Genomic DNA, 12,331 nt, shown 5'->3' with positions numbered 1-12,331 from the left:
TAAAGAATTATACAGTTTAGTGCCATAAAACATATGAATCATATAATTTTTAACCAGTTGTGTCTGAGTAAACACACTAACATCCACTCTTTTAGGGTTTTTTTATTTAGATTTTTTTTTTTACAATATATAAAATACTTTAACAACTGTGATTTGCTGATATGTATTGTTTTGTAATCCATAAATGTAGTTTGAATAACAAACACTTAAAATTGGTTGATATGATATATGTGGACATGTTAAATGCCTGAATGCCAGGTTTCATGTGATATAAAAAAAAAAGAAAATATTTTTGTATAATATATACAAAGATAAGCAGTTCATCAGTAGTGCAGATGTCATGACCTGAGCTCTTGAATACCATTAAACTGGCTGAGGTGGAATCGGCTTTCAGTGTGTCTGACCATTGCACGCAGTGCCACAAAACCAGATAGAGCCTGCAAAAAAACAAACAAACAGAAATGGAAAAAGTTTAATAAAGAGTAAACCATAACTTGTTTTGAGAACTGACTAAGAATACTGGATATACCTCAGTTAAAATGAACAATGCCAGAACTATGTGAACCCCTCTTTCCAAAGGCTGAATGAGTATAGCTTCATTGAAGAGTAGGAACAGGATTAAAGGGAACTGCAGAAGGAGGCTGAGGAGCCAAAAGCCAGCCAGTTCAGGGACCTACAATGATTTATTATATAAAAGGTCTAAAACACGGCCTGTATTTACATGCACATATTTAAAGTTTTGAGCATCTGGAACTTCCAAAGTACAAAAGTCTTTACCTTTTCTTGCAGATTACCTGCATAGCCCAGGTAGAGCCTGATAGCCTCGATGAGAGTCATTACAATTAATACTGTAATTAGGATGAATTTGTAGTAATCGGGGAGTGCAGGATACTGAGAGAGAGAGAGAGAGAGAGAGAGGGGGGGGGGGGGGGGTTTGAAATAATGTATTCTGATATGAAATTGGGAAAGCATTACTGTCTTACCTTAAGTTGCAGCATTACAACTTCACTGATCCACCACAGAGGAAAGAAGCACATGTTAAAGAAGAGAGCCATTTGAAGAGGCAAACTGGATACAACATCTGTACCTGCAGAGGGAACGGGGGCGGAGCTTCAGGCAATACATACACACTCATGCAGTGAATATATAATATATATCCTGTTAAAATATAGCTTCACAACCAACTGTAGCTATCAAAACAAGTTATGTTGTATCAGAAATAAGCTGGTGGAAATGAACGAACAGCAGCCTAGATAAAGAGCTCGCCATTGCTCCATCGTTACATGTACCTCCACATAGTATTTGATCAGACGCATGCAAAAACTTACTGTGATTCACAAATTTGAAATGATCCTCGGGCGAAAGTTGTGATCGTCCCTGATTTACGAAAACAGTTCGTGAAAAATCTCCCAAACGCCTTCTAATGGGCTCGGGGAGATCCATTGTGCAAGGCTACAGGCGTAACTACCAAACACGGGCGCTAACAACCCTGAGCAGGGCGGGGTGCGTTCAAGAGTCGCAGTGCAGCGTTCAATAACAGCTATTCCCATTCTGCATCTAGGGTCGAAAGGCAAATGTATCTAGATCTCCCCTTTGACCTACTCAATCCTACCCAGTTACATTGTCTTAAATGTACATTTAACATGACATAACTATGGTTATTATAATTACACTGACATTCAACATTTTATTTGTTAATTAATCTATTCACAGATTCTCCTTGACTTGAGGATATTGGGAATTGGGAACACTGATGTAAAATAGGGAAACACCCTTGACAGAAGGATCCCAGTGCATCTCAAGGCTTGATATTAATACAGTGGTTCTCAAAGGTTTGAGCCAACCACCCCACTGTTACACTCCAATGGCTTTCTGTAGCTGCATGCATCAGATTAATCCCACCTTGTACTGCTCCATCCCATCTCTGATCCTCCAAAAGCGATCTACGGGTCCCAATTTCTATCAGGATCCAAGGCAGGCACACGTCAAGACTTCTCTCTGTTCTGGCACCTTGGTGAACTTCTTCCAAAAACTCCAAGCAACTAAGTTTCTATAAGTATTATATGAAGACTAAAAGACTCATTTAAAGACTGAAAACATAGCTTTTCCTGAGTACTTAAATTAGCACTTTATTTTTAAACTATTCTGTCGTCTACGTGATTTTTTTTAACATACTACCTCTTGAAAAGTTTTTACACTGCTAATATTCTAAGCGTCTGACTTAGGGAATGAGTATGAGGATGTATTTATTGTTAAAGAATTCAAAGCACTTCTGTAAGCCTACTTAAAGAAAAGGACTTCTGCCAAATGCCTTAAATGTAAATGTAAAAGAACCCAAAAGGTAATTGACTATCATTTTGTTTTTGTTTTTTAATTAAATTGATCAGTAGTGCTTGTGACCTCTTAAATATGTTAGTAATAATTTCAACATGTTTTGCCCTATCATATCAGTTTAATAGGACGTGTTGTGCAGTAATTGTTAGTGTTAATTTCTAAATGCTAGTCCCAGTAACATTTGAAATATAGCCCACAAAAATACATCTTTGATCTTTCTAATATCACAAAATCAAACTTTGGAAATTAAGTGACCCCTAATTTGGGATCCCTTACAGAGTGAGTGTCTTTGCGACATCAAACAACCCACTTTCAGAGACACCGTTTCTGGATGCTAACTTTCATTTAGCTCATCAACATCAGCTAGTAAATATCACTGACACATTAATATGTGGAACAATGTTTATTGAATACATTTATCAAGTCAGCTACTCACAGAAAGAATCTTTTCATATTACAATGCAACTTTATCATACATTACATTTACAGCATTTGGCAGAAGCCCTTATTTAGAGCAAATTACATTGAAATAATTTATACAACTGAGCAGCTATGGGGTTAAGGGCGTTGCTCATGGGCCCAGGAGTAGGAGCTTGTCATGGCTGGGATTTGAATTAATGACCTTGAGATCCAAAGCCCAGCATCTTAACCACTAAGCTACCACCTCCCCAATACACCTTCAATGGTTTATTCACATTGACGGATTGGTAGCACTCACAATTTCATCAAGTTAACACAAAATTAAATGGTTTCACAGCTTATAAAGTCACATTTATTGGAAAAGTAGTTGGAAGTATAATTCTATAAAATACTGTGTGTGACGCCAGCGCCACACACATTTTCTTTTAAATAAACAAAGAAGCAATCATTTTGTAGTACAATAAAACATGCAATAAGGTATTGATCTTCATGCAGAAGTTAAATAGAATCTATGGATGGTAAGGTTCCACTGTATAATATCTAAGACAGGATTTATACTGTAGAAGCTTTTCAGCCAGGTGACTTTGTCTCACTCTTGCATTTAATTCAACACTAAGGTCTGTGTACCTGCACAGGAAAATACAGATAATTTAGCTTACACGATCATTTTCATTTCATGTTTAAATATTTGCACCCGCCATATTTTAGCAATACTGGGTCAAAGTAAAGCATAAACATAAATTACGTTATTTGTGTATGGTGTAGTGTAGCTCCATGTATGTTTGGAATCCAAATGTGATGTATGAATAGTGAACAGAATTAGTAATTAAACCCTACCTGTGAGAAATTTTCCAAAGTATCAGGGTGTTTATGGCCATCAGAATTGCTAAAGTAAATAAAAACCTCTCCATATTGCCATTGTATAATATGTTTGGATAAAAACTTCCTGAAAACAAAAATGTAAGAGTGTCAGCCATGTGCATTAACTTGTATTTTCTCCTACTTATTTGTTTTCCAAAAATGGAGTATTATATTTTTATAAAAGTTTAAAATGTAGGTGTCCTTACCACCAGACACAAAGTAAAAGAACTGAATCAGAAGAGCACCAAGAAAACATCCCCCACCATAGGAGAAGGTAAGAAATTGTAGGGAGATCCCTCTGAGATTGCTGGGAGTCAGACAGAAAGAGATAACGGCGCCTGAGTAGAGGAATAAAAATTAAAAGACTAAATTGTTCCAAATTGTTAAACAGTATCATGTACTTGTAGATAAGAATGAATGCTTACATGCTGGTGTGACAAAGGCCTCTGCCACACCAAGTAAGATGTACTGAGATGCAAGCTGAAGGCATGGCATTGAGGACACTTGAAGCACTGTTCCTGAGCGTGTCTGATCCATCTGAGGATATCTTTTCCTGTTAATCTCAGCAATCCCTGCAATTAGTGCAGACAGAGCTGCAAACACATGCCCGATTACTGGAAGAGAATAAAACACGTTGGTTAAATTTGAATGTTTAAGATTTTACTGGTTAACTTACAATAGTCACACTGAAGATGCCTACTTATGAAATTGATTGGGGAGGGAGGCGTTTTCTTTAAATACTGGTAACATTTGCTGACAAACTCCAGTAGCGGTGCTAAAATTAGCAGCGGCAAAATACTTATTACATTCATAGCTGCTATTGGCAGCATGACACCATTAAAGTTGAGGTTTGAATGCATTGTCTGCAGATAGTATCCTGAAGGAATCTGTAAATGAAACAAAGACCTGATGACAAAATTACAAAATGATTGACAACTATTGGATTAAAGCTCTTGAAGACTTAAATACGCATACACTATAGTTGCTTGATTATTATTTGACAATATGTTTGGCCATATTTTCTAGACCTTTATGAATTTCTTCAATTTTATATAACATAAATTCACATAAGAGAGATGCCTTCTTCCATGCATACCTGGGTTATGCAAGCCCGGTAGAGTAATTGCAATCCAAACAGAGGGAAAAGCTTGACCAGAATCTTAACATTTTCTACTTTCGTCTCACTGTAGCGTCCTCCATTGTTCTCTTTGGCACGATCAAGCCAGTCAGTTACATCTCCACTCAAATGACGATAACGAAGGCAGCACATTTGTAAAGAGTTTAGAAACACACCCAGTGTGGTCAGCAATGAATTACCTGTAAATAACAAAAACAAAAAACATTCCAGTTGTAATGTTGGAATGATGTCATCGTTCATGTTCCAGAGCAATGCAAAAATCTATCAATTATTTAAAACTTTGTCTAGGCACTATAAAATACTTGTGTTTGCTAAAGCCATGATTTTTATATATTTTTTTTGGCTTTACTGACATCTAAATTACAATGTAGGGTTTATGTTTCCATGTGTGTTTTTACTGCTACCTTTCTTGGGATGGAGGATAAGATTGCTGCGTGCCATATGAATGCCAATGAGTCCCAAGAGAACAGAAGTGAAAGGAATGAGAAAGCCCAAGTTTTTGCCCACAGACTGCTGAATATAGGCGATTGCCAAGAAGATGACTGTAGAATTCAGATTTACTAACCAATAAATCCTGTAGGTGAAATGTCATGTGTTATTTCAGCTTTCAAAAACCAAATACAGATCTAACTAAGTGTGAACAAAATGAAGAATGTAGTGCTTAATGCAACTCCATGATGGCGTTTCTGTTTATCCATGAATGGTAATAATCAGTGAATAAATTTCTTACCAGTTAAAAAAGGATAATATCTTCCTTTGATTATAACCTTGAAGGTTATTGATTCCCAATGGGCAGAGGATAGCACGTATCCCCCCAATACCAAAAGCAGCAGCCAGCAGCCCTGTGTAGAAGAGAATATGTTGTATCTGCGGCTCAAGGTGGTGTATAATGTTGTGTGTGTCGATGTAGAAATCATCAAATGGAAATGCAACTACAGGGAGCAGTGCCGTGCCTATAAAAGGGAAATGGCATAAAGACATGAAATCAATAAAAAGTGTATCCTATGCATTGAATCCTAAAATTGGAAAGAGGCAAACATAGTTATATTGTAAATATAAAAATCCATTCACAAATGGTCATTATAACTTACAATTGTATTTGTTATTATGGATTTAAAGTATGTGTGTAGGTGCAAATGTAAACTACTGCCTGCGTGATTTTCTAGGTTCGGTAAGTAATCATGATCCACTCTGCCTATACAAACCATTAATTCTTTTAGTACAAATAATAATAATATTAAGTGAATCTAAAGTCACAGGCACATTATAAAGGATATAAAGCTTTTACTTGTTAGTCATAGCCAACTGCAGCCAGTATCAAAGTTTTATCACAGTATAATTCAGATTGTTAGATTGAAAAAAATCTAAATCTATGATGTTCATATTTTAATGCCTTTATTTATTTTTTATCAAAGCCTCATAATCATTTTATTTAAAATATTTTTTCCAAAGTGCTCTTATACAACCTTTGCTTCAGGTAAGTATTTGTTCACAAATTGTAGTTAAAACACACATTTAACATTAAGCACAATAAGACCTGAGAGTTATTTTTAAATGAATCTAGCATTTGTTCATTTTTACTCACCAAAGAAATGAAGTAGAGCACAAAGGTAAAAAACTGTTTTCCTTCCCAAACATGTCTCTGCAAGCCATCCGGCAAGAACAGGTGTGAGTGTACTGACTCCCACAAAACACAGGTTCACTGTGGCTGCTTGGTAATTGTTATATCCAAGTTTAATGGTGCAAAAGAGGATCATATTACACACAATCCCGAAAAAAGTAAACCTCTCGAATAACTCCACAAAAAGAACACAGACAATCCCCTTCACATTCTTTGGAGGCTTTCGAGGCATACGTGGGGTAACTTTCGAAGTTGTTTGGCAAGTGGTAGAGACCTTATGTAGCCTATGGCCATCATGAAGACCGGCATCATTCAGTGCTACCATGGTGCTTTAAAATCTATTCTTTTAGAAGTGCTTTTCCGGGCCTGGTATAATCCCTCTATCCATGCTGAAAAAAACAGGAGGAGCAGTTTCACACTCACTTAAGAAGTCTTACGCAGAGCAGTTTACGGTAGTAATGAAAAAAGCAAAGTCATCTGCACGTGCAAGGGTTCATGCTGAGCTTTCACTATGAGTTCTGAGTAATGTTTGTCCACCTTTTTTCTCACTAGTGTATGAACTTCTCCTAGCTGGTTTCAGCTCATTAGGAAAGCAGACATGACGCCAATGTGATGGCATGAGTTTTGATGATGAAAATGCTGACAGGAAGGTGCGACATATTTCTGTAATTACTTTTTGGTAGTTGTAGATGATCTTTTGTTATTGTGTTGATGCTCTATTAACACAAAAAATAGGGTAGTGGGCTGAAATACAGTTCAGAAGTTTTAACCAATGGAAACATGCTCGGACTTGTATAATGTAAAAGTAAAGATTACCTTTTTATGGTGCCTATTTTAGTCATTTTATGCAAAAAAAAGTTTTTTAGTACCTTGATTGAAAGCGACAATATGATAACAATTAATTTCACGAGCATGCTTGATAGTGGTGCATGCAAGACAATGAGTAAGTTAAAGAAAAACAAATCTTTATTGACTAGTGGAGCTGACAGCATGTCACGGTTTGGTGAGAAAAAAACGTCCTCTGTGTTTAAACTGTTATGCTCAGTGGAGACAATTAGAGCGGGGACATGAACTGTGAATTCATGGTTTCTTAACTTTTGGAATAAGAAGATCTAAAATCAGTATGCTTTTTTAACATGCATATATGAAATTGCTCTCACCAAAGCATGAAATACTTTACTTATAAGTTGACTGGATGGCAAACAGTGAGTCACATCCTTACCAAAATACTCATAGGCCACCTTGGAATCTATTTGTTCTTAATTATTTATGCTTATTTAGGCCCTACTTTCATATCTTTCCCTCCTCAAATAGTTTACATAAACTGAACTACAAACATATTAATAAAGCAACATATTCATCCTAATTGTAGATAATTCTAGATAAATTATAACAAGAAGAAAATGGAACAAGTGTCTTTCTGTCCAAATCCAGTTCAGTAAAACAGTTCATCATCCATTCATCCATTCATCCATTCATCCATCCATCCGTACGTTTGTTTGTTCGATCGTTCGTTCATTCATTCATTTACCCATTTATACTTCCTTTCTTTATTTTCACTGTATTCTGGTCAGGGTCATGGTGGACACAGCATAAATCACTGGGAGCAAGGCAGGAAATTTTACCCCTGAAAGGTCAGCAGTCACAATCAGCCACACACTCATTCCCACATAGGTATGACACAAATTGGGCAGGACGCATGGTTTGGGTAACCTCAGGACCACTAGAGTTGGTCAACCAAATTTCAGTGTAAGCCAGTACCCCCTTAGCCCTTCCTCCTGAGAACACACCCACGTGACCCACATGAGAGAAAACACCCCCTTAATTCCTCAAATCTGAGTTCTTCTGAGCAAATGATGCCAAATCAACATGGCTGCACACTTTTAAAAGTAAAGTCTTCATTGTATGTGTATTTTATTACAGCTCTTGGATATAAGACGAATATAAGATTAATAAGGATCAATACCACAAAAAAACACAAGGCTTTCAGAGGTAATACTAAGAATATAAATGATGACAGAGCTCACAACAACATACATTAATTCAGATACACATGATTCCTGAATACTCATTATTGTTTAACTTCATGGTCAGTAGAGGCTGAAATAACTTGATATTTCATAAAATAAAAACATCTATTTTGTTGTAGCTGTTGTTGTTGTTGTTGTTGTTGTTGTTGTTGTGCTTTTGTGTTCTCGTCTCAAAATCAGTGTTCTGGATGGCTGCAGTCGGTGTGTTGGACTCAAATATTTCTGCCTGAGCTCACCAATTATGAACCAAGAAAAGGCCATGCTGGTGTTGACTGGGTTGAATGGATCTCAGTGCTGGCAGAGCTTTGCTGAAAAGAAACCCGTAAGACTGAAAGAATACCAGCTCTGTGTGATGCATCAGTGAATGAGCCCATAGTTCAGTCACCATGGATCACATTCTGCACTTCACACTTTACTTTCAGGATATTTCCACTGTCTTTATTTTACTGTGTATTATTTTACTAGTATTACATATAAAATCACTAAAACTCCACACAACAATGCATAATAACGATAGAATCCATTATGACACGTTAGTTTATTATAAATATTATTATTAAAAATGTTTTGTGCTCCTTATTTGCACAACTGCAATTCCTAAGGTTTCCCCTTGGGGGCAGTGTTTGAATTGGCTTAAACAAGGCATGAGACATGAACGGTGCCAGGATGATTATCATAGGCAGGAAAAGCTCAAGAGCTGTACAAGTAAATGTACAATTCAATTAAATTCAATTAAAGTCATTTATTCTGTGTCATAATATCATGATAATGTCATTTAACAATAAATCTGCTTTTGTCTGGAAACACAGTATATATGGTCCCTAGTACTACAAGTGAGGATTTTTACACTTTCCAAAAATGGAATGCAAGAAGTAGAGCAAGAGGGAGATGTCTGGTACCCAACCGGATGCATCTAATACAATAGTCCTCTGAAACATTTTGAACAACCGAACAATCACACACCTCTAATACAGAATTATTTTTATACCACTTCATGATATCTACAGTAGGTAAGTTAAAAGGATATAGTATAGTCAGTCAACAACTAGATACATGCAGATACATAAACTTCACAATCTGAATGTGAAAAGTGTGTGAAAAATAACAGGCTATTATTTCTAGTTTTATCATTAAAAGCAACAGGAAAGAAAGAGAAAGTAAAAGCTTATCACTACATGGTTATAGGAGCTATACATGCTACACAATAATACAGTATTTCACATTGACTCTTCTTTGATCTCTTGAAGCAGTATAAACTGATGATATCTGTGCTATTATCGTTGTGATGTAATTGTACTGTAATAATATTTAACTGTTTAAGGTAGTTTCCTGAGGCTACATGTAACTGTGTAGTATGGACAGCTACATCCTTCTTCTTCTTCATCTTCTTCTTCTTCCCATTAGGGGTCGCCACAGCGGATCATCCTTCTCCACACCCCCCTTGTCCTCTACATCTGCCTCTTTCACACTAACTACCTGCATGTCTTCCCTCACCACATCCATGAACCTCCTCCTTTACCTTCCTCTTTTCCTCCTACCTGGTGGCTCCATCCTCAGCATTTTCCTACCGATTAACCAAACCATGGACAGCTACATCTAAGGTATCATATACTACAGGATGGACATGGTTTTGATGATTAATTGCATTTTAGATGGAGAAAGATATATATATATATATATATATATATATATATATATATATATATATATATATATATATATATATATATATATATATATATATATATTACATTTAATCTAAACTCCATTTAAACATTAAAAAGGGAATGAACTAATTAATTAGTTGTAGTGGTAAATAAAAGGATGAAAAAAAAGAAAGAGAAAAGAAAACAAACAATAAGCTTTAAGGAGTCTTGTGTGTTACGGTCAATAAATGGTATGCGCAAGCAGCGGCCTTTCCTCAGCCACGCCTTGCCCCACCTTTATAACTTTGCCCCTGACCTGTAGAGGGCATACCACCAAGACCGACATCAAAAACATTATAATATTCCAAACTAAAATTAATTTTAAATCAGATGCAATTCTATCTAATTACACAATTATACATTAGTGATTCGAATAGATTCTTTAATGTTTTATAATAAAACACCCTTTTTTGATAATTAAATCAAATTTTTTCTTCTCCAGCTACAAGCACTCCTAATCTAAAAATCAAACCTGTAAACTTTTTTAATGCAAATCTGCAAACTGGAATGATCTAAATATATACAGGCTTTTAATTAGTCATGGCTCACACAACATGGCTTAAAAAGGCATAAAAAGACAAACTACTTCTTAAACATTTACTTTTATTTTGCTCTTGAGTGCTTTCCCTGTTTGTTAATAGCTTTGGCAATGGAGATGTAAGACACCAGCTGTCAGACACTACAAGTAAAAAAGAGAGTGCCAGTGGTTTCATCTTGGCCAGTTGCATCTTATTGCTTAGGCACAGAATAGAAGAGTTCACTTTCAAAAATGTAGGATAATGGTGAATGGATAGAGGGCTCTAATTAGTGAGGTGGCTTTTGATTTGCAGTGTGAAAAACAGCCAGTGCAAATGTATAGTCCAAAGTGATTAGACCACTTGCAGTGTGCCCAGTTCTTTTCTCTCATGCTGGAAAGTTAGGCATTGAGGTAAAGCAGCCTTGGGATGTTATGCTGACGTGGTGCCAATGGGGCTGTTGTGTGGTGTGACAATGGTGCTCCCTTGGCCCAGATGGAGGATGTGATAGGGGAGCTAATGTAGATAGAGAGTTGAAAGACGGCCACAGCACACTAGAGAAATTACACATAACGTAAATGTATGATGTCAAAGTACTAAGTATGTGTGTGTGTGTGTGTGTGTGTGTGTGTGTGTGTGTGTGTGTGTGTGTGTGTGTGTATATATATATATATATATATATGAATTTATAAATGACCTCTATATCAGTAGGAGAGTATATGTTATTATTTGGTGATTTTAAATAACTACCCCACACAAATAAAAAAAAATAAATAGTGAGTAAGATTTGGAAAGTCAGTTGCTTGCAAGAGTTCTATAGAATGTAGATATATCTGATTCACAGAAAGAAATCTTCATTTGAGATGGTTAGATAGAGCATGTGCTGTGCCTGATTGGGAACAGGAATGCCATTGAATTTGGACCTTTTTTGTGCGCAACACTCTTTTATGCTGGAGCAGAAGAAATCCATTGTGCAGCTAGACACCCTGAGAAAGAGTGAGCTCAGAGCCATTGTCAGCAGATGCTTCTGCTCGGCCTCAGAGGTCTGAATGGGGTGAATAGCGATGCTAAAGGCCGTACCAAAGCAAAACAAGACCGCCAGGCAGCTTTGAAGATTAAGAAATTAGGGACAGAAAAGTGAGGGGCACAGTTGCATAGAACATGCGATTGTTTTTCCCTAAAGTATTTTTATTGTTCTATGTTGAATAAATGTTGAATGTGATTTTTTTGTGCTTTGTGGTTATATGGAGGTGAGAGAAATTTCAAGATTCTCTACTACTACAACAAACTGTTTTAGATTAAAATTTATGGCATAACTTGGTGCTTAAATATTTGTCTGCAGACATATTTCACCACAGGGAGGAAACTTTGGTGCTACCATGAACAAAATAATTGAAAACAGCTTGAAGACACTTCTTTTTTCTCATATTGAAATGAATGAATGGCACTAAAGGAGCATTTACCTCACTGCTCTCTTGTTGCTAGGAAACCTCACTACATCAGTTCAGTTCCTATTCCTTTCTCTGGCCTTCATTCACCACATTTTTTATCTAAATACAGGCAGCTTACATATGAAATGAAACAATTAGGGCTTTAAATAGCCTATTTGCAGTTTGTCAGGGCTATATTAGTCATTTGCTTACTGCTATTGTTTGCCAGCCATGTAGGTCAGTGTAAGTCCAAAGACAACACCTCATCTGAACTTT

At 36.4% G+C, this 12,331-nt stretch overlaps 2 protein-coding genes across 4 annotated transcripts; both read right to left on the bottom strand.

The window, feature by feature from the left end:
- Positions 1-87: 87 nt before the first annotated feature.
- On the bottom strand, positions 88-1,519 carry tmem17 (transmembrane protein 17). Its single transcript, XM_083546045.1, has 5 exons — positions 1,329-1,519; positions 984-1,087; positions 778-891; positions 530-673; positions 88-437 (listed from the first exon to the last, which is right to left on the bottom strand). Exons 1-5 carry the CDS (start codon positions 1,441-1,443, stop codon positions 339-341), a joined length of 576 nt encoding a protein of 191 aa, XP_083402171.1. The 5' UTR covers positions 1,444-1,519; the 3' UTR covers positions 88-338.
- Positions 1,520-2,722: 1,203 nt separating this feature from the next.
- On the bottom strand, positions 2,723-6,879 carry slc15a5 (solute carrier family 15 member 5). 3 transcript variants are annotated; one of them, XM_083546012.1, is made up of 9 exons: positions 6,339-6,879; positions 5,484-5,706; positions 5,158-5,327; positions 4,712-4,932; positions 4,316-4,502; positions 4,041-4,229; positions 3,822-3,953; positions 3,592-3,700; positions 2,723-3,381 (listed from the first exon to the last, which is right to left on the bottom strand). In XM_083546012.1, the coding sequence occupies exons 1-9, from the start codon at positions 6,697-6,699 to the stop codon at positions 3,264-3,266; spliced, it is 1,710 nt and encodes a 569-aa protein (XP_083402138.1). In that variant the 5' UTR covers positions 6,700-6,879; the 3' UTR covers positions 2,723-3,263. The 3 variants fall into 3 exon arrangements, with proteins under 3 accessions (XP_083402138.1, XP_083402137.1, XP_083402139.1); XM_083546011.1 differs by having other exon boundaries at positions 4,041-4,208; positions 4,292-4,502; positions 6,339-6,840; XM_083546013.1 differs by having other exon boundaries at positions 4,041-4,208; positions 4,292-4,502; positions 5,484-5,595; positions 6,339-6,840.
- Between the last annotated feature and the right edge of the window lie 5,452 nt (positions 6,880-12,331).

The sequence above is a fragment of the Silurus aristotelis genome (genome assembly GCF_946808225.1).
Source record: "Silurus aristotelis genome assembly, chromosome: 7".
Taxonomy (NCBI): Eukaryota; Metazoa; Chordata; class Actinopteri; order Siluriformes; family Siluridae; genus Silurus; species Silurus aristotelis.
Note: the sequence above shows the minus strand (reverse complement) of the source record. Positions and strands in the feature narration are given on the sequence as shown.

What these genes read in the sequence shown, in the direction of transcription:
- tmem17 (XM_083546045.1), bottom strand. Translation starts at nt 1,443, where the DNA reads ATGGATCTCCCCGAGCCCATTAGAAGGCGTTTGGGAGATTTTTCACGA. An exon ending in TTTCAAATTTGTGAATCACA is followed by an intron (nt 1,088 to 1,328) that starts GTAAGTTTTTGC and finishes TTCCCTCTGCAG; the next exon opens with GTACAGATGTTGTATCCAGT. An exon ending in CAGGTAATCTGCAAGAAAAG is followed by an intron (nt 674 to 777) that starts GTAAAGACTTTT and finishes AAATCATTGTAG; the next exon opens with GTCCCTGAACTGGCTGGCTT.
- slc15a5 (XM_083546011.1), bottom strand. Translation starts at nt 6,699, where the DNA reads ATGGTAGCACTGAATGATGCCGGTCTTCATGATGGCCATAGGCTACAT. An exon ending in GCATCTTCAGTGTGACTATT is followed by an intron (nt 4,209 to 4,291) that starts GTAAGTTAACCA and finishes ATGTGTTTGCAG; the next exon opens with CTCTGTCTGCACTAATTGCA. An exon ending in GGCCTTTGTCACACCAGCAT is followed by an intron (nt 3,954 to 4,040) that starts GTAAGCATTCAT and finishes TCCTCTACTCAG; the next exon opens with GCGCCGTTATCTCTTTCTGT.